The following is a 21,357-nucleotide window of genomic DNA, read 5'->3' as shown; positions in this document are numbered from 1 at the left end:
TAATACCATTTCTGTCTTTCTCATAGGTTGAGAAAGGATTTTTGCATCCTTACATATACTTTTGTGTTTTATAATTCATTGCAGGACTTACGTTTTAATGCTTTCACAAACATCTGCAAGCAAGGCACTGTAAATTTCTATTGCTATATGTTCATTCAAGGACTTGTAAAACTACATTTATTGGGGTAATGCTCTGTCCCTCCTCTCTTCTTTATCAGCCAAGAGTGACCTGGAGGCTATGACCACAACTGTATGCTTGTTTTTTTCAGAATTATATTGTAATCCCCCTTGAGCATAGGACATACTCAAGTTTGCTAAATTTCAATATATGGCTGCGTAATTTCCTTTTTGTCTATGCTCTGACGGCTATTTAAATTGAGATGTTCTAAAATCTGATAGTAATGATCTATATATTTTAATTTGAAAATAGGAAAAAAAACCATGCAGACATACGCTCTTACACAATAGCACTTTGGAATTATTTTAAAATGCCGATCATGTAATTATGTTGTTCGCTTCTTTCACTATATTTTTTTAGATTCAATACATTGTGACATTGTATATGAACTGCAAGCCTTTTTTAATTCATACTGCTTGCTCAGTATCTTTTCAATATCAGTACATCAGGAGGTCAGCGTGTGTACTACAAATGTTGTCTCAGCACAAAATTACTGGCAAGCTTCAATGCTCTTATACTGACGGTGCTTTTTCTGTAGTTTTCTATCGGTCTAAGAAAGTTATTTGTGGCTAACTTATAGTTGCTGCTGCTGCTGCTGCTGCTAATAATAATAATAATAATAATAATAACAACAACAACAGGTACATTAAAGAAAGAAACAGAGTCACTAATCCTGGCTGCGCAAGAACAAGCTATCCGCACAAATGCCATTAAGGCCAAAATCGAAAAATCCTCTGATGATGCCAAATGCAGACTTTGCAAAGAAGCTGCTGAAACTGTTGATCACATACTCAGCTGCTGTAAGAAAATCGCGCAGACTGATTATAAGTTGCGGCACAATTCAGTAGCACAAATGATCCATTGGAATTTGTGCAAAAATTATAATATTAAAACAGCAACAAACTGGTGGGAACATCAGCCTGAAAAAGTCACCGAAAATCAGATGGTCAAGATTTTGTGGGATTTTCGCATACAAACAGACAAAATACTGTCGCATAATACACCAGACATCACACTGGTTGAGAAAAATAAGGTCACAATCATAGACATCGCAATACCAGGTGATAGCAGGGTCGCTGAGAAGGAACATGAAAAAAATCACAAAATACCAGGACTTAAAAATTGAAATTCAACGACTATGGCACAAACCAGCAGTGGTAATTCCAGTGGTAATTGGCACACTAGGTGCTATTCCAAAAGCATTGGAATTACATTTAAAACAGTTAAAAATTGTCAAAATCACCATCAGTCAAATGCAAAAAGCCGCACTGCTTGGATCTGCACGTATATTACGAAAATACATTACGACGTCCTAGGCCCCTGGGTGGGGCCCGACTAGTAACCAATGCCAAATCCGGCGAAACAACTGGCCGCTGTGATACAATTGTATAATAATAATAATAGGCTAACTTGTATTTCCCAATTCCATGAAATTGGAGAAGTAACACTGGCCTGTTTTGGATGTAATGATAAACCATAGTTTAGCATTAAGGGAATAAGATTTTGAGTCTGTGGATTTATCATCCTTTCCAACCTTAGCATTACTATAAAATTCAGAGGATTCACTTACTTAAAATAATAGCAGTTTTAGTAACTGTGATTAATCTTTGCTAGTTTCACTAAACCATAATTTAAAATAAGCAGAACCTCTACTTTGGACATTAGTTTAACTATTGTTTAAAAACCTTTGCCACTTGAAGATGTGTGGACTTCAACTCCCAGAATTCCCCGGCCAGCCATGCTTGGGGAAGGTTGGGAAATATTTATTTCAACCAAGCTTACTTGACTCCTTGTGACTGCTTAGTTACAGCCTATCCCCCCCCCCCCCCCCCGAAACCTGACCATATTGCTGGTCAGAATGAGTTTTGCTGTGGCTTCCTTATCACTGGAAGTGGCTATTGTTCTTGATAACATCTAGCTGGCATAGTGGACTTTCCTCTATACTGAATAGAAGGAAAGCCCAGTTTGTGTGCACAAGTTTATCCTGTTGGCATGCAGCCAGATTCATTATTACATAAAGCTGGAAAAAATACGCAGTGATTATTGGCACAATGCAAGCTCATGTGTCTAACTTATCCCAGAACTTGTTTGCTATAATTTCATTAATAATCCATGTGCAAATAACTGTTGTAGCTTTTGCCAAATTTCTGGAGACACAAGTGATGCTAGTAAGCTACATCTGCTTGATGTCTAGGTTTTTTTTTCCCCATAACATTTTTGAGCTTTATGAAGAGTTTTATATGTTCGTTGCATCATATACTGTCACACTCCTGATCATCCCAGAATGCACTTTCTCTTTCCATTCTGTGTTTGAACTCTCTTGCCAGCTTTCCTGGAAACACTCTTTTTATGCTTTATCAGGAATACAATGTCTATTTAAAAAAAACCTAAGAACATACTATCCATGCAAGGCTTCTCTGGAAAACATGACTTCGAAGTCAAGGCATTGTAAAGAATGGATGGGCAGTCTCCAGGAGGACAATTTTAAAAGGCTTGTTTAAAATTATTTGGGCTTTTGTTGGAAATGATTGATCAAATGTTGTAACACCTGTTTCAGGCCTTAGTTTGTTGGGAAATCTTGCTGCCAAAGTTTGGCATACGTGGTTAGAAAGGCAAAAAAAAAAAAAAGGATGTTCAAGGGGTCACATATGATGATGTAACTTCAGTTTTTCCACCCTTGCTTTAAAGGGAAATATAAGAGTTGCGTATTTGTAATCTACAGTGCAGAGAACAGAATTGTGAAGGCAGTAGCGGTAGTCTTCATAAGTAGAAGTAGAACTTTGAAGAAACAATATTGACCCTTTTTGATTTTGGGAAGACTCCTGAGAACAATAATAATATAGCTAAGAAAAGAAACAAATGGATCATTGAACAAATACACTCATTGTTAACACTTGAGGCACAAATAATTGAGCTCAAATAATCCTACTTTGGACACATTATGTAAAGAGTTGAAAAGTCTAGCTCTCTTGAGAAATCTTTCATGCTAAGAAAGATAAAAGAATGATAGCGGCAAGGTGGATAGACTTGATTACAGTGGTCATTGGTGCAATGTTGAAAGATCTGAAGAGTGGGATTGGGGACAAATCAATTTGGAGATCTATGTTTATGGCTACTAAGAGTTGACACCACCTTGATGGCACAATTAAAAGCCGAAACTTTTAAAGACTTGATCCGGTCCTTGATAATAGAGGCAAATCTGAATGAAATATAATCTATTATAGATGACACTGTTACAGATGATACTGACAATCTCCTTGTTTCTCAAGACTAGTGTGGAAGCCCGATTTAGAAGCTTGCCATTGACCTATTGTTCAGGAATATCTTTATTGGACTCACTGGGTTTCTCTTGGCTGAACTTCAACAGTTCAAGTAAACAAAAACTCCTGTGCCCTGGAAAAAAAATGCAGTTACTTTTGAAAGCTTGATAGCTCTCAATTTGCAGATGTGTATATTCTTTCAAAATATTTGGCAGGGTTTCAAGAAAGAGTATGTTGCTTTCAGAATCGCTAATAGTGTATAAAATCCAAATATGCACCATAATTAAAAACTGTTTAAATATATAATGTTATTAGTTGCCTGAATTCTAATATAGTTCAGTGCAGAAATTCTGAAAACTCTTGCACTTCACTGTTTTCTGGAAAGAATCAGAATTGTTTCACATGGCTTGAGTTACTTAGTGGCTGGCTGAAACTTTAAGCTCCCTAATATTTTGCCCTATTTGTTCCGCTGTTGTATATCTGATTCTACATCTGGTCTTCGGTAGAATGATAGCAGATATTTCCTCTCCCCCCCCCCACCTTGGCCTTTCTCTCTCTCATGGTCTCTGTGCAGTTTTCAAATGGATTTTGGGTTTTTGGGGTAAGCAAAATGTCCATCATCCTTAGTGGCTGTTTTACTCCATTCAAAGTCTTAAGTGCTTATGAAGATAGTTGTGGCATCCGTACATTTTGATCCGTAAGGCAACTGAAAAAGGATCACAATTGGAAACATAACATAATAAATAAGGCATTCGTTTAACAAGGTCATGAACAATTAGAAAACAGAAAATACTCACAGAGGTAGGGCTCAGTCTGTGACTATAATGCAGTCTGCCCATTATGGTTGTAAATTCTGGTGGTCATTAAGTTAGACATCCATATGATCAACTTGCTTAAGGACCATAATCTCTGCTTTCTCCCTTGTGGTCATTAAGCAGAGCATGGGGGCCTCAGAAGATGGGGGTAGGCCTTGGGAGGCCTGGCAAAGGACCTGGCCATACTGCAGCACCTCTCCTCGCACCCCCAACCTGTGAGGCACCCCATGCTTCACTTCCTGTCCCACTGAAGCCCACACCCTTGGGTCTACCTCTCACCTGGCTGTGTCCCTGCAGACCTTGGATTTCCTTCCTGACTCACTGGATCGCACAACTCCTTCCTTGATCCACTAATCTTTTCCAAAGATCGCCTTCTGGAACAAGAAATGACCAATTTAACATGTGGTCTTCTTATACGGAGGCCATAGGGTGCCGTCCTGGAAGTGAGCATCATTTTTGGGAGCAGCTGCAATTCACAGATTGCGAGAATCAAAGCTACTTTCAAAATGGCAACCGCTTCCAGAAGGGCAGCATGCAGCCTCTGTATATAGGAAAGCTTGGCAGATCGGCAGCTTCTTTTTCCCAAAGACGATTTTCAGAAAAGGTAAATGAAGCGAGATGTGATGGGGGCATGGAGGAGGGAATGACATCCTGTGGAATAGGAAGCAACCCCAAGGCCTATAGGGACTCGGTTGGGTGAGGTGGTAGGCCCAAGAGACCCAAAGGGATGGGGTATTTGGGAAGATAAGTGGGAGAAGCTGGCTGCAGCATCCTTGTAAGGCCAGGCTGATTGCCAAATGCTCAAATTTTGTTAATGTGACCACGTGAACAGCTGCCATAACTTCAGGTACATGTCATAAGTCCCTTTGTTCTGCCTCATTATAATTTCAAACAGTCGCTGAATGAACACTTGTAAGACAAGAACTGCCTATACTTAAAACAACCTGGAAGCTTCATACTCGCATTAAAAAGCAAATCCCCTTTTCCCAAGTGACTCATTCTCGATGCCAATGTTTATTTATTCTAATATGATATTATATTCCGCTAACCAAAAGAGATATAATCTAACCAAAAGAGATACAATCTATACACAAAAATCCAAAGCCTTAGGCATATGTTTCTCTGAACTCCTTCAAAAGCTTTCTTTAAAATATAATTCTTTACACAACAGGAAAAGGTATACTAATTTCATTGAGAATAATATGACTTGTTTCTATTAATCGAATTTAAGCTTCATCAGATTTAATACTTGCTGTAATCTTGCACAGTTTTTGGATTATGCCCTTCTGTATACCATTCAAAGGCCAAATGAGAGAGAGGGAGGGAGAGGGAGTATGATCAATTAGATCTTTGGTAACTATATTGAACTATTGAACTCTACTTGGATGTGACATTGAATAAATAATTTTCTCATCTCTATAAACTGTGAATTTATACTGGGAAAATTTGCTGTGCTAATGATTAACAAACTGGTTAACACACGTATGATGTCTTTTACATATCCAGTAAATGAGTACACCAATTCTTTCACCATCTTAGGTTTGGCATTCATCCTGTGGCAGGTCGTATGCCTGGACAACTGAATGTACTGCTTGCAGAAGCTGGTGTACCATATGACATTGTTCTAGAAATGGATGAAATTAATGAAGATTTTCCAGGTGAGAGAAAGATGATAACTTGGTTGCATTTTTGCTCTAAATGATTTGTTTTTTTCTAAAAAGTAGTCGAATATTATACTAGTTAGTATACACTAACTAGTGTAATAATTCCAAAAGACGCTTTACTTGCAACAGCTTACATCCTGAGATGCTACTTTTAGCACCATTAAACAACATCTTTAAGAACCGTGATGGTGTGTAGTGCTTAGAATGCAGTATTGCAGGCTAACTCTGCCGACTGCCAGCAGTTTGATTTTCACCAGCTCATGGTTGACTAAGCCTTCCATCCTTCCGAGGTCGGTAAAATGAGGACCCAGATTGTTGGGGGCAATATGCTGATGCTATAAACCACATAGAGAGGTCTGTAAAGCACTGTGGAGCAGTATATAAGTCTAAGTGCTATTGCTATCTGCCTATCCCAGGTCTTGGGAAGGATGACTGTGTGACCAACCATAATATACTAATAGGGACCTTGAATCCAATCTCAAAACTTCTGGAGTGCTGCTTGAAAATCACCATGAGTCAATTGCAAGAGGCAGTTTTACTTGGAACTGATGTTAGGAGTGTAAACCTGCTACAGTCAAATTTGAATTCTGTTGACTTAATGAATAAATACATCTATGATGTCTTCTTAGGAACACTGCAAACAAATTTGCCTTTGCCTTTTTCTGGATTTTTGTGTGTTTAAATCTAACATAATGTTGAGATTTCCTGACAACTTCCCATCCAAATACAAGCCATACCTAAACTGCTTAGTTTTGTGGAATATGCCAAAGTCAATTAGGATTACAACCTAATAACAATACAAACATAAAAGAGAAATAAGAAACATTCATTAATCAGAACATTTTAAAACAAACCTAAACTCTGCCTAATTTAGTTTTCCAACCTCTGACAAATAGTGGTGTTGAAACTAGGTTAGCTCCCTTAGCAGAAAATTGCATTGGGAGCAATGATCAAGAAAGTTTGCTCCTCTAAACCCCAACAACTAACCTAAATAATAGTAGTTTGAAGGTAGTACACACTACTAAAACAGCTATTCTTTATATCAAAGTTTTGCAACTTGAAGAAACAACAAGTTTTAGGGTGTGCCAATAAAACTTGCCCACTTGTAGTTCTTAGTGGGGTGAGGGTTTCAGTTTAAGAGAGATCTAACCCAAAATTTGTTACTAATAATAACTGGAGTTCTAGTCATTAATTAATATGTGTTTTTTCCTTGTATTTTTATTGTAGAAACGGATCTGGTCCTTGTCATTGGAGCTAATGACACAGTTAATTCAGCTGCCCAAGAAGATCCAAATTCTATCATTGCTGGAATGCCTGTTCTTGAAGTTTGGAAGGCAAAGCAGGTGAGTGACAAAATATTGTAATAGAAATTGTTCTGTATGGAGAACTAGGCAGGCAGGTACTGAGACAAGGCAGGTTGAACAGTAACAAACAATTTTTATTCTAACAAGTTAACAAGGCAAGTGCAAGTCAACTCTTGAAATGGCAACAACAACATTTGCCATCTGACAGCTCTTTATATAGGAGCTGTCAGATAGCTGGGCCAATAGAAAGGCTGCATTCTCCCGCTCTCTGGCTGCTTGTGTCTTAGCCACTGAGGAGCATCCGGCAGCTGGCAATGTCTTTGGGCAGTGCAGTAGCCCCAAGGACTTAACAGAAATCCCATGCCTTATTGATTTCTTTAAAATCATTTACATATTTAGAAATCTGCTAATATCCCACAGCTCTTCTTCTTTTCTTTGAACAGCTTAAGTAAAAAATGCTAATAAGTGTAGACGAGTACCTAAGATGATAAGGAAAAGAACACAATTATTTGAAAATTATCTGCCGGAGGCAGCGCCATTAGCACCCCTCCCCCCTACCTATTTTCTAAACCCTTCTGGCCTTTTGGAAAGGCCTTAAAACCTGACTTTGCCAGTTGGCCTGGGGCTCTCATGGGTACATACCAGTGGTGGGTTGCAGGCAGTACAGTACCGGTATGGGTGTACAGGTACCCGGTATACGGGTACCGTTCCATTACGGTGCTCCGGAGGGCCCACCCACCTGCCCTAGCTCCTTACTGTCTTTTGAAGCTGTTGGCTCATCTGTGCACGTGCATGGCATGTACAGTGCCTGCACGACACTCCGCCGAGCAGCTGGAGCATAGCAGAGGCTTGCGGAAGCGTAGTTTCCAGCTACAATATATGCGCGCGTGTGCATGTGGGTGATGCCGGGGCCATTCCAACCGTACTGGTTGCAACGGAATCCAGAACACACCATTGGTGCATACTACACTGGAGATGGTTGGTGAAGTGATAGAAGGATAAAAGCCCACCCCTGCAACATTTTGTCCTCTTGGTTTTTTAGCCTTTGCTTAATTGTTGTTAATTTTAATATTTTTAATATTTATGTTTTTATGGCATTGTAAGACACCCCAGAGTCAGATTAGTTAGTGAAATGGACGGCATACAAATTTAATAAACAAATAACAGACTTCTACAATCCTGATATATTTATTTATCTCTTTCCTAATGTAGATTATATGAGTGTAAACTTTACAGTGCCTGTAAAGATGCTGTAAATATAACAGACAAGTTCTTGTTTCAGGTGATTGTTATGAAGAGATCTCTGGGTGTTGGATATGCAGCAGTGGACAACCCCATCTTTTACAAGCCCAACACTGCCATGCTTCTAGGAGATGCTAAGAAGACTTGCGATGGTCTGCAGGCCAAAATGAGGGAGTTCTGCCCAAATTAAATATTAAAATGTACTCTTCGGCCAGTATGAACAAAACAAAACAAAAACAAAAACTAAAAAGTGTTATGTATCAACTTTAAAAGATAAAGGTTAGCAAGTGTTCTTGAAATGAAGATCTTTTTTAAAAAAGGAACATTAAGGTCCAGAAAAGCAGTGATTTTTTTTACAAAAGAGCAGGAAAATCAAAGAAAAGAAAAGCATTGAAGTGAACATTCTTGAGCAATCAGAACCCGGAATACATACAGCTGAATGCAGTCTATTTTAGAGGAATTTTCCTTTGGCAACCACAATTTAACACAATGAGACTCAGGAATTTGGAGAATCTCTCTCTTTTATGTGACATAAGATATAAGGGAAACAACCATTAAAAGTTCTGTGGCTCCAGAATTTGTTAATGATTCCCAGTGAACAATTTGCTAATCAAACTGAACTGGATATTGGTCAACCCCACTACATAGACCAGACTTGGAAATCAGCTCCCCAGGAAGACTACTTTTATTGAGATTGGCTATAATAACAGAATCTTGTGTATCTGATTGTGCTGTACCTCCTCGTCCTTCTTTACTTCAGTGAATTAGGGAGGCATCTGCCTGAGCCACTTTTGAATGTTATCTTCTTGTTCTGGACTTAAAAAAATTGCATCAATCCCTTTTCTTAAGTAATGGTTTCTCCGTCAAAGCCATCTTCCTTATTTTCTACAGTATTTTATGAGCCTTTATTTACATTATTCTAAACAGAAATGATGATGATGGTGATGGTAGTTATGAAGATGATGATGGCCATTTTTGAAATTCATTTTGATACATTCATAGTGCATTTTAATGCATTTACAGAAACTGTCCAACATTTTCTGAGTGTATAAAATGAAATTTCCGACTCTTGGAAATACCTGTTAAATTCATAATTTATTTGGACAGATACGTTAAACCAGTCAGCTTTGAGAAACACACCCAGGTACACAATCTCTCACACAAAATTCAGATGACTGGTCTTCCTTTTATTTTAAATATGACAACTGTTGAAGCTTCAGTATAGTGGTAAATAGACTGTTTTTAGTGGCTTCCAGAGCAGTCTTGAAGATGTTTAGTGCACTTGAGTGAAACTCAGATGTTTAATTAAATGAAATGAATTTGTCATGTTTGCATAATGATGTAGCAAGCATCTGTAGTGACAGAGGCAAAATAAATAGCTGTAACTGTGTTAGAAAGCCTTAACATCTGGGCAAAACAGCTTACTATGAAGTGAGTGAAATTTAGCCCAACTTGACTGTTTATAAATCCTGATTTTTATCGTTGGGCTTATGACCTCTTAATTTAATAGCAGATGAAAATTATACCCATTTAGCTACCTCCTGTCTCCGTGTGTTGAGCTTCCTCTATCTGGAATATCAACTTAGAACAGTTAACTAAATCCAGTTTGAGCTTCCAGATCCATGGATCAAGAGAAAATAAATGTTTTTAATGAAATTCCATTTAGTAGGACTTTTTAGTAGGACTTTACAGAAAAAAGCACTCAGCTAGATGATGTTCAGTGTTTCTCTTTTTTTAATTCTGTCCTTTTTTAGCTGTTTAGCAAAAACGTAATACTGAAACACCAGTAGATTATTCTGCTGTATAAGGAAACTTGAGCCACAACAGGGCAGCTCTGTTTTAGCAAGATTTGTTTTTGGGACCTTAAATTTCCTTGCGTTGGTGCTATACATTTCTGTGTACAGCCTGCATGCAAATGTGACCAAGAAGAGGAGCAACGGTGAAGATAGCGTTGAATTGTTTAATCTGCCTTAAAGCTGTAGCCTTTGTCTTGTTTTAATATATTATTTTAATTTGAAGATACGCAAACCATTTCTAAGAAAATGCAAATGACAATTGCCAATGTTAGAATTGTGTTTATATTATGTAACAGGAGAGAATTATTTAAATAAAATAATAAAGTGAACAAAATATCTATTCTGCAAAATGTTCTGACTGCCTGATTATTTTCTCAAATAGAGGTGTAGATTTTAGTGGACATCAAGAGTTAATTTCTACACATTTATTTATCATACGGCACAATATACATGAACTTATAGTATATATTAACATTTCACCTAAATTAAAAACATAGTAAAAATGAATGTTAAAAAGATCTATATTCAGATACCAATGTCTAGGCCAAGGCTGTCAAATTTGTGGCCCGCAGGCCAGAGTTGCACTGGTCCAGTTTGGCGAAGGAAAAAAGTGATATGTGACAATGCCATAATAATGTGAGTTTGACACCCCTGGTCTAGGCCATTTAATCACTGAAGTACAGCATTATTTATTTGAAAGAAATCAAACAGGACCAGTATATGCCGTCACTTTATAGCCAGTCATGATGTGATCTACAGTTTTGATGTGGGACCCTGTAGTCACACTGAGGGAGGATACTACACCCCTTTCATACAGTGTACATTTATTGTATACAGTTTACTGATTTAAAACTAAAAGCTTTTTCCTGTGGTGACGTCATCGTGCTTAGAGTGGAGGAAAGGGAGCTCTCCTAACCTCTAACTCTAACTTCTTCATTTGGGCTCATTTTTGAGCGCTGTTGATCCTGAAGGGGCCAGCAGATTAAGGGGAATAATCTGTAGACACTGGGGTGATAAGGCAAATCCCCCAGCGGATAGGAGAAACCCTCTAAATGGACGAGGAAATATCCTGCCATTTGGTTAGGACCGGAGCGATGGCGACCGCATAAGAAGGAAGCAGAGAGAGAAAGCAGTTGAAATTGGGATATTTGTTACTATTGCTGACAATCCAAAGAGGAGGACAACGCGAAATTGGCAGAGCGGGTGAGCTGGAAAGAAGGAGGCGCTGGGAAGGAGACTGTTTCTGCAGTTCAATTTTGCCAAAAAGAAGTGAAGCAGAGATGCTGAGTTGGAAGGGACAGCCCAAATAAGCTGAAGGAATTGGCCACAGTGAGAACGAAAACCCGGCATGGACAACAGGAGTAGAAAATAATATCTGCCAAGAAGATTTGGAAAGCTCAGATTTTCTAACAGTCGGCTTGGTAGTTGAGTTGTTTTTTCTTTTTCTTCTCACTCTTCCTTCTGCTGTTTTGTTTTTCCCAAAGAATAGTTTAACTTATAAGTACTTGATATTTATTTGCCTCAGAACCTGGAACAGTGTCAAAAACAATAGACCTTTTCTCCACCTTTTTGCTGGAATCGTGGATATTAACAATGTCAGTGAGGAGAGGGTGACACCTAGTGGACTGTAAATTTGGACCGTGAAATCTGATGCAAGAAAACCAACGGTGACATAAGCTGATTTTATATATATATAAATATATATAATATATATTTAAAGTCACAACCCCTGTTGTCTTTGTTATCAGCACAAATACAACATATATATTGTATTTGTGCTGATAATATTTTTTTTTCAGCACAAATACAACACAAATGTAACAAAGGCAACAGTAAAAAAATATTGGGTTTCTGTCTGGATGGTCTCTTCTGACGAGCCGATAGACAGAGAATGGAAGCAGTTAACTTCCTCCCATATTTGGGCACACCAGGGGTTGTGACTCTAAATACATACCTATTTCCCTGGCTCAGCTGATAAGGATAAGAACCTTGTGGCTTAGTGGTTAACACATCTGCCTAAGATGCAATACAGCACAGGTTCTAATCCCAGTAAGGGTATGGCTAGCTGATGAGAGCTAAATAGCTTGAAATAGATCTATACTAGTCTCCCTTTATTTATTTATCAGCAGAAATACAACACACACACACACACACACATACATACATACATACATATATATATATAGAAACTAATTACTAGAATTGAATACCTGTATAAATGATAAAATTGAGAGACATCTATTGGTATAAGATAATAGTGTGGTTTATAAATCTATGAATTAAGGACCAAAAATAGAATTGAATACTACATAGGAATGTTTAGGTATTGAAACGTGATATTAAGGAAGGTTAATAGTTAAATATTGAAATATACAATTACTTATATCATTGATATTACTGATAAAGTAGAAGTAAAGTAAAATTTATATGCAATTGTGGGCAAGGATAAATAGGGGGATAAAAATGGCAACTGCAGTAAAATTAGTGAAAAAAACTACACCCAATGTGATTTTAGGAACACCTCCCCTCCTCAAATCAAAGATCAATTGAGAGTGCGTTGGGGTTGGAGAAAGGTGAAAAGATGGCAGGAACAATGGGGCCAGCTCCAACGATGCAGAGTATGCATCGATGATACAAGAGACATTGGTGAAAAGTCAAGAAGTGACAACTACTAATCATGAAGAGACAAGGAGGAATCATGAAGAAATGAAAAATGAAATGGGAGAATTGAAAGGAACTATCAAAAATGTAGATGACAAAATTGAAAGGTTACAAAATGCCTTAGCAATCAATGAACAGAAAATCCAATGTGTGGAAGAAAAAATAGAACAAGCAGATCAGAAGATGATAAAAGATGGAATTGGAATATAAACAACTTAATAAAGAATTAGAAATATCAATAACCCAACTTGAAAATGAAAGAGCTGCACTCTACCTAAGATTCCAAAACATACCGGAAGAGAAGGAGGAAGACCTGAAAGGAAAAATGATTGAAATCTTCACTGAAATTCTCCAAAGAAAAGAACAAGAGTTGAGAGGAGATGTCGATGAAACTTATTGGGTGCATACTAACTATGCCAGAAGACATAGACTCCTGAGAGAAGTGCATGTAAGATTTGCTAAAAACAACAACAAGAGATGAAGTGTACAAAAAAACCAGAGAAAAGACGATTACATTACAGGAAAAACAGATTCCACGGAGAATTCGGGAACAACGTAGGCAGTACCAATTTTTTACAAATCAATTAAATAAAAACAGAATAATGTACAGATGGTTGGTATCAGAAGGGGTTTTGGTATCTTGGCAAGGAAAAAGATATAAGATAGAGAATATAGAAGAAGCACAGAAATTCTATGAAGAATACTGTAAAGGGGAAGGAGAACAAAGAAGTTAAGAGGAACTAGAAAGTAGGGGTCGAGAGGAAGAACCATTAGGAGACAAGGAAAGAAACAGGAGAGAAGAACAGAGACAAGAAAGAGAGAGAGCAGAGAATGAAGGCATGAGAGGGAAAAGTCAGATACAAACTAGAAGTAAAAAACAAACAAACAACCCCAGCTAAAGATGGACCAAGAAATAACAATTATTTCAATAAAATTGAATGGACTGAACGCACCAAAAAAAAGAGCCCAGATGTTTAATAAACTTAAGAAATTGAAAGTAGATATAGCCTGTATACAGGAAGTAAGAATCGACAGGGCTTGGATTCCATCTGGGCTATGTAAACAAGTAGACGAAATTGAAATAGAACCAAATGAGTGGGCAGATCAATTTAATGACTCAAAAGGAATTAGCACAGAAAATTAAAGTAGGCATACAGAATTACTTTGAACAAGCCAACAAACCAGGACGACGGCTGGCATATAGACTGTAGAACGAAAGAGAAAAAAGGAAATGATATGAAACTATAACTGGGTTTGTGGAAATACCATCCACAAGAAAACATAAACTGAGATTTGAAAGAGACACCTATAACAACAGAAAAAGAAAGGGAAAGAGGAGGAGAGGAAGAGGAAGGAAGGAAGGAAGAAAGAGAGAAGGAGAGAGGAGGGTGGAAGGGAGAGGAAGGGGGTAGGAAGGGGAAGAAGAAGAGCAGGAGAGAGGTAAGGGAAGAAGGAAGGAGAAGGAGAGGAGGAAGGAAGTAGAGAAGGGAGGGAAGAAGGAAGGGAAAGGAGAGGAGGGTGGAAGGGAGAGGAGAAGGAGAGATAGTAGGAAGGGAAGAGTAAGAGTGGAGGAGATGCAAGGGAAGAAGAAAGAGGTAAGGAGAGGTGGGTGGAAGGGAAAGAAAGAGAAGGAGAGGAGGGTGGAAGGGAGAGAAAGAGAAGGAGAGAGGGCAGGAAGGGGAAGAGAGGGTAGGAGTAGGGGAGAGGTAAGGGAAGAAGGAAGGGGAAGAAGAGGAGGAAGGAAGGAAGTAGAGAAGAAAGGGAGGGAGAAAAGAAAGGGAAAATAAGGTGGTGTTACAACAGGCGCTAGGGATGGTAAACAAAGCAACCCAAACTGTATATTATAATCTTTTAAATGGAATAACAAAAGTATAAGAATGGCAAAGAAAAAGAATAACTATGTGAATGTATACCTATAATTGTATGTAAGAGAATAAATGATAGTAAGAATATAAAGCATAATATAGGTAAACAATATTTTGATATAAATACTTAAGTATAAATAAATATAGAATAGTACATAAAAATGGATAATGAATAAGGGGACCTGAATGCAAGATAGAAATATATAGAAGGGAAAACACTAACTGTAAAAAACCGATACGGAACTGCTGTATGATATATGATGGAACTTCTTGTTCCTCTGTTGTTTTAAGTCATGTGTTTGTTTTGATGTGTTTATGTGTTTAAAATAAAAATAAAAATAAAATAAAATAAAACAAAACTAAGAGCTTTTTGAACATTCTGTAGCCCTCAAACCATCAGTATTGTATACCAAAACAAATGTCTTTACTATGGAAATAATTACCTCTCGCATTTGAATACTTTATGTGCCATTTTTTCATTTATATTGCTTCCTTCAAATACTGTTCACTCCTTTACTAAATTAAAAACTAAAATTTATCAACTGAGTTCAATTGGCTTTTAAACATCAGATGCAAAACAAAACCAAAAACCCACCAACCTTTATTTCAGGCTTCACAATGACTTGGCCCAGTCCTTGACAGTTATAGAAGATATATGTAGATTGACCTCTCCACTATTGGGGAAAAGTCCTCAAACCCTTTAGTGAGTGGAGAACCTTAATGACAAGTTAAACTTTATTTACCTTACATAGAATACAAAATTCTATGTAATTTTGGGAGAATACAAAATTAGCATGCTATATTCCTAAAATGTATTTACGTGTTTAGCAATTTAAGCAATAAGCTGCCTGTGAAAGAGGAGTTCTGGAACTTGCAATCAGTGTAGGTTCCTTTTATCCAATATTTGTCCATTACATTCAGATATATTCTCTAAATGTTATCTGGAATGAAGTGCATGGTCAGCATGATAAATTCAGAACATCTGGAAGACATCAAGTGGATACATGTCTTGGGATCACTGCCATCTTTGGAAAGAGTTAAAAAGGCTTCCATGGGTAACAGATTCTGGATGAAAGGGAGAAAATTTTATTACTAATACTTTAGTCCACAAGATGCATAAATAAGATTTTTCTGCCTCAGGCACTAAAATGAGTTGATTAACCTGAGATAATAGGACCTTTTGTCATGGGGACTCAGGAGTAAACAAGAATTATGGAAACATGGCCATTTAGTGCAAACTCAACCAAGCCCATTTTTAAAATGGCAAAATTTCCATTCTAAGACTTGGTTGATTTTTGATTTGAGGAACATTAATGAGGTGCTTTCTGTGTGCCTTTTTCTATATCACAGATCTGCCATCATTCACAAATTCCCACAAATCCTCAAAAAGGTATTATGAATTTAGGGCATTGTGGATAATTAGAAATGGCCTCTGTGTGTCCATCCAGAGGCTAAACAAATATAAACACGAGGTTCTAATCTACTAAATCATCATGGAGAAGGTCTATATGGTCAGGTATGACATCAACTTGGTAGCACATAATCTGAAGCATAGCAAGATACGTATTTCTACTCTAGCATATACTCTCATTCTACTTACTTCACTACTGCCTTATGGTATTTTCAGAAAAGCATCTTAAGACAAAACTCTTGTCAAGCTTTTACACCAAACTAGGGTTTATTTAATAATTTACCCAGTTACCCAGTTTGTCCAAAATAAGCAAACCATTATTTACAAATCAATGGTTGAATTTATACAACACACTGCATTATATACTATGGTTCCTTAGGTTTGGGTTATTGAATTGGTCAAACCAGCTCAAATGCCAAGGTACAAATTGGCTTTCTAAGTGGAAACTCTCATATCAATAGAAGTCTAAACTCTTTCAGTCCTACAGGTTCTGCCAAATGCAGAGTTAATTGCATCCTTTGTGCTGTTTCTACTGCCAGGAAAACTTCTGCATTGTAGAATTTGAATGATGTGAGTGTCAGGGTACCCCTTGTTTAAATGTGCCGATCCCTTCTTACTGCTTGTTTTTTCACTGGCTGCTGTTCCAGCAATTGTAGACTAGTGACCAACAATCTGCTTCTTTAGCAGTGACTTGTATAATCCAGCTGGTCTGAAGTCTCTTAAGAGAAACAAATAATTCTGTTACTTTGAGCTTCAGTCCACAAACATGTGATCCTTGTTAAATGAGAAGGTAGAATGTACCACAACAGCTGGGTAATGAGGTTAATCAGCCATTTAGGTTATTTTACCACCCGTATACCCACAATTAGCTAAATTGCAAAAGAAAAAATATGTTTATACCAAAAATACTGTTGCAAATTTAGAGAATGGGCTATTTTTATGCTAATAATCACAGGTCTAAAATCCAGGCATGTATATGATGAAGAACAAGGAAGAGAAACTCTTTAAAACATTTAGCTTGCCATTTCTATTAATTTGTCTCTTTCCCCCTTCATTATTCCATTTTAGTTTTATCTACCAACAATTATTTTGGGTCCTGGATATTCTGTAACTTCCTTAAGGGTTGTCTGGAATGTTTGTCTTCAATTCTATAGGCCACCATTCTTGAGTCTGTCTCCAAGGAAAACTGCCTGGGGAAGGAGAAGGAATAAATAACAAGGTGTTTAGGTTAGATGAAGGGAGGGATCCTGAAAATAGACTGTTAAGAGTAGACCACATGTATTAAAGCAATACTATAGCACCTGAAAGACAAGGCTGTCCTTAAAATAAAGATTATCTTTAATATATTCAAAAGAAAAAAACAAGAAGCTGAAGAAACATCTTCAAAAGAAAAAAAAAGTCCAATTGCCTCCTGAAAAAGCTCCTTTGGGACATCCATGACCTGAATGACTGAGAATCTCTACAGATGTAAAGATGATCTATTTTTGTTTGGGGTGATCTTGGGCCAATTACTTCCTCTCAGCCCTAATCAGTGTCAGGCTCTGCAATGAGCAGGCTGAAAAACTAGCCCCTCTCATCGTATGGTAGATGCATGGTTAACAGATTATCAGAGTTGGAAGGAACCTTATAGGTCATCCAATCCAACCTCCCACCTAAACAGGAGACCCTACACAATATCAGACAGAGGGGAGTCCAGTCTCTTCATGAAAGCTTCAAGTGAAGAAGCTCCCACAACTTCCATAGGCAAGCTGTTCCATTGGTCGATTGCTCTCACTCTCAGAAAATTTATCCTTATTTCCAGGTTGAATCTCTCCTTGGTCATTTTCTATCCATTATTCCTTGTCTGGCCTTCAGGTGCTTTGGAAAATAGCTTGACCCCCCCCCTTCCTATCCATGGCAGACCCTCAAATATTGGGACACTGCTACCATGTCTCCCCTACTCCTCCTTTTTACTAGACTAGCCATACCCAGTTCCTGCAACTGGACATCATATGTTTTAGCCTCCAGTCCCCACATCATCTTGGTTGCTCTTCTCTGCACTCTTTCTAGAGTCTGAACATCTTTTTTATAGTGTGGTGACCAAAACTGGATGCAGTATTCTAGGTTTGGTCTTACTAAGGCTTTATAGAGTAGTATTAGTTCTTCACTTGAACTTGATTGTATTCCTCTGCTAATTCAATTTAGGATTCCATTGGCTTTTTTCGCTGCTGCCACACATTGTTGGCTCATATTTAATTGGTTGTCCACTAAGACTCCAAGATCCCTTTCACGGTTACTGCTATTAAATCTGATTTCACCCAAATGTGTGCTTTTGATTTTTCTTGCCTAAGTGTAAGACTACTTTTCTCTACATTGAATTTCATTTTTTACCTTAGATAGGGCCCAGCATTCAAGATCCATGTGGATCTTGAGCCTATCATCTAGGGCAGCGGTCCTCAACCTGTGGGCCGCGACCCCTTTGGGGGGGTCGAACGACCCTTTCAGAGAGGTTGCCTAAGACCATCGGAAAACACATATTTTCAAAAAAATATGGAAATATAAAATAATTTTATGGTTGGGGGGTCACCACAACATGAGGAACTGTATTAAAGGGTCGCGGCATTAGGAAGGTTGAGACCCACTGATCTAGGGTGTTGGCTATTCCTGCCAGTTTAGCGTCATCCAAAAACAAGGTTAAAAGGTAACCTTGTCTAACACTAGAACTGTACAATGCTTCAGGGATGGTCTGCAAGGTATGGAGCACCTGCCATGAACCAAACAGGTGTGGAGGACAGCTACCCAGTCCCAGGATAAGATGCAGCTGCCTTAAGGAATTGCCAACAGGTGTTATGCGAATGCCCTCAAGCATTCTGAATAACCTTTTCCCCTTTGAAACTTGAATGCTGCACAGCTGTATTAGATATCCTGCCACTTTCTTCCAAATTAAGGTGTGCGGTAAACAAAACAAAGTTACAGCAATATAGAACAGTCAAAGAGGGCAAATAAAACACTATCCAGGATATGCAATAACCCCAAAAGGTATTTTTAATAACATCTTAAATGTGAACAAAAGAGAATGGCTCAAACAGGGGTACAGTGAATATAATGAAGGAAAAAGAAAAACAAGTAATTCTGTTTGACATATGCCAGCACTGACGTAAATGGGGAAATGTTTGCTAAAAGTTGGATTCTGAGTGAAATGGCTGGATGTTATAAATGAAGTTTTTATTGAAGTTTACCTTATTTACCTTCCTCCCCAATTTTATATTTAATTAGAAATGGCAGTGAAGTTGGAAGCTGGTTTGGGATTGAAAGATGTTCAATAATAACTTTCAAGAGATTGAAAGGAATGAATGAATGAACCAATGAATCACAGTGTTGGAGCACAAATGTATCTGAGAATCTAAACGGGCTAAGATAAATATGCTTGCAAAGAATTTAGCAAAACACCAAAAGCTTTGCAATTCTTAGAGTTAAAACAGCCAAAGAAGCAAATACAATTCTTGGTTGTCTAAACAGAGGCATACAATCAAAATCACGTGAAGTATTATTACCACTTTATAAATCCTTAGTAAGACCACATCTGAAAAACTGCATACAGTTTTGGCCACCACATTACATGTTGAAATGTTAAGAGTTTGGGAAAAAAATGTAAAGAAGAGCAACTAAGATGATTAAAGGCCTGGAGACAAAAACATATTAACAGTTGCAGGCATTAGGTATGGCAAGTCTAGAGAAAAAAAAGGGTGACCTGATAGCTGTATTCCAGTATTTGAGGGGGCTATCACAAAGAAGAGGGATGGGGGTCAACTTATTTTCCAAAGCACCAGAAGGCAAGACAAGAAACAATGGGTGGAAATTAATCAAAGAGAGAAGCAACTTGGAATTAAGGAGAAACTTCCTAACCATGAGAACAATTATCCAGTGGAATAGCTTGCCTTCACAAGTTGTAGGTGATTCATCACTGGAGGTTTTTAAGAAAAGACTGGACAGCCATCTGTCTGAAATGGTATATGGTCTCCTGCTTGAGTAGTGGGTTGGACTAGAAGGCCTCCAAGATCCCTTTCATCTTTATTCTGATTAAGATTAAACTTTTATTCATTTTTTTGCATTAATGGATGTTCATTTTTCCAGAGGTTTCAAAATGAGCTTCGTGCAAAAACCAAAACACTGGGTTTTCCCAATCTAAGTGTTGGAGCCAAGTGAGGGCTTGCTAAGTTCATCTCCCTCCAAATTTACTGCAACAATGACTATGTTGAAAAAAGTGAATTGGGTCAAAGCCACCACAAATTTCCATGGATGATGGGATACTTAATGGGATGTGTGTGTGTCTCTTCACTTCAAATCCTCTACCTTAATCACTATACGATTGTGGTTTTCATTGATGGTATCTTACAACTATGCCTCTGTAAAAAGTGATGATGAATCCTATGGTCTGGGTAAATGATATACTTTGAACACACAGTATAATTCATATAGTTTGCAGATGCATGAATTCATATTTGCTATCAGAACAAATGCTAATTTGAGGAGCTTTTAGTTCTGAAAAATGGTATGGGAAAAAAAACTCTACCAGACAAATATGTAGACATACACATACTCGCATGTCTTCCACTGCTAGTGCAATTAAACTGGAACACCACAAGATAGATTTTAAGGAAAAAGAAAAGCACAGCTTGGCCTCTTATGTAATTTGATCCCATGAGAACAGCCTCAGAAGCTAGACTGAATCTTCATTTTAGTAGAGAAGAATAGATCAGATGTGAGAATAAACCTAGTTAGGAAAAGGTAACCATTTATTCAGCAGATAATTTAATGTTAATATGAAAAATAATTTTAGTTCAGATTAATAGTTTTACACATTTCAATGTATCCCCAAAGACATGTAAAATGCATATAATGTAATAAACTAAAGTGCATTTTATGGAAAAACATACATATATATTAGAAGAGCAAAATCCATTGATTTAAAAAAGGGTATGGAAATAATGGATGCAAAATAGGCATATTGGATGGCTTTTAAGAAAAGAAGTGCAAGCTGACACATTTAGGGGAAAAAGTAAATTTATGCTACGAAATAAAAATCAGAAACTGGAGAAAGTTTCATTAACCGTCAACTATAGCTCCATGGTCCTATCTATCAACATTAACATTCAGCATTAATGCATAAGGAGCTAACCCT

At 37.6% G+C, this 21,357-nt stretch overlaps 1 protein-coding gene across 5 annotated transcripts in view; it reads left to right on the top strand.

Annotated features, from left to right (window-relative positions):
• The window catches only part of NNT (nicotinamide nucleotide transhydrogenase), a 75,537-nt gene extending 65,033 nt beyond the window's left edge, over positions 1–10,504 (top strand). For all 5 annotated transcript variants that reach the window (XM_032214613.1, XM_032214618.1, XM_032214614.1 and 2 more), the window contains exons 20-22: positions 5,793–5,911; positions 7,145–7,260; positions 8,504–10,504. In XM_032214613.1, coding sequence (XP_032070504.1) covers positions 5,793–5,911; positions 7,145–7,260; positions 8,504–8,653 — 385 coding nt within the window. In that variant the 3' untranslated portion in view covers positions 8,654–10,504. The remainder of the gene's footprint in view (positions 1–5,792; positions 5,912–7,144; positions 7,261–8,503) is intronic.
• Positions 10,505–21,357: the final 10,853 nt, after the last annotated feature.

Source organism: Thamnophis elegans, chromosome 3, assembly GCF_009769535.1.
Source record: "Thamnophis elegans isolate rThaEle1 chromosome 3, rThaEle1.pri, whole genome shotgun sequence".
In the NCBI taxonomy this organism is placed as follows: domain Eukaryota; kingdom Metazoa; phylum Chordata; class Lepidosauria; order Squamata; family Colubridae; genus Thamnophis; species Thamnophis elegans.
Note: the sequence above shows the minus strand (reverse complement) of the source record. Positions and strands in the feature narration are given on the sequence as shown.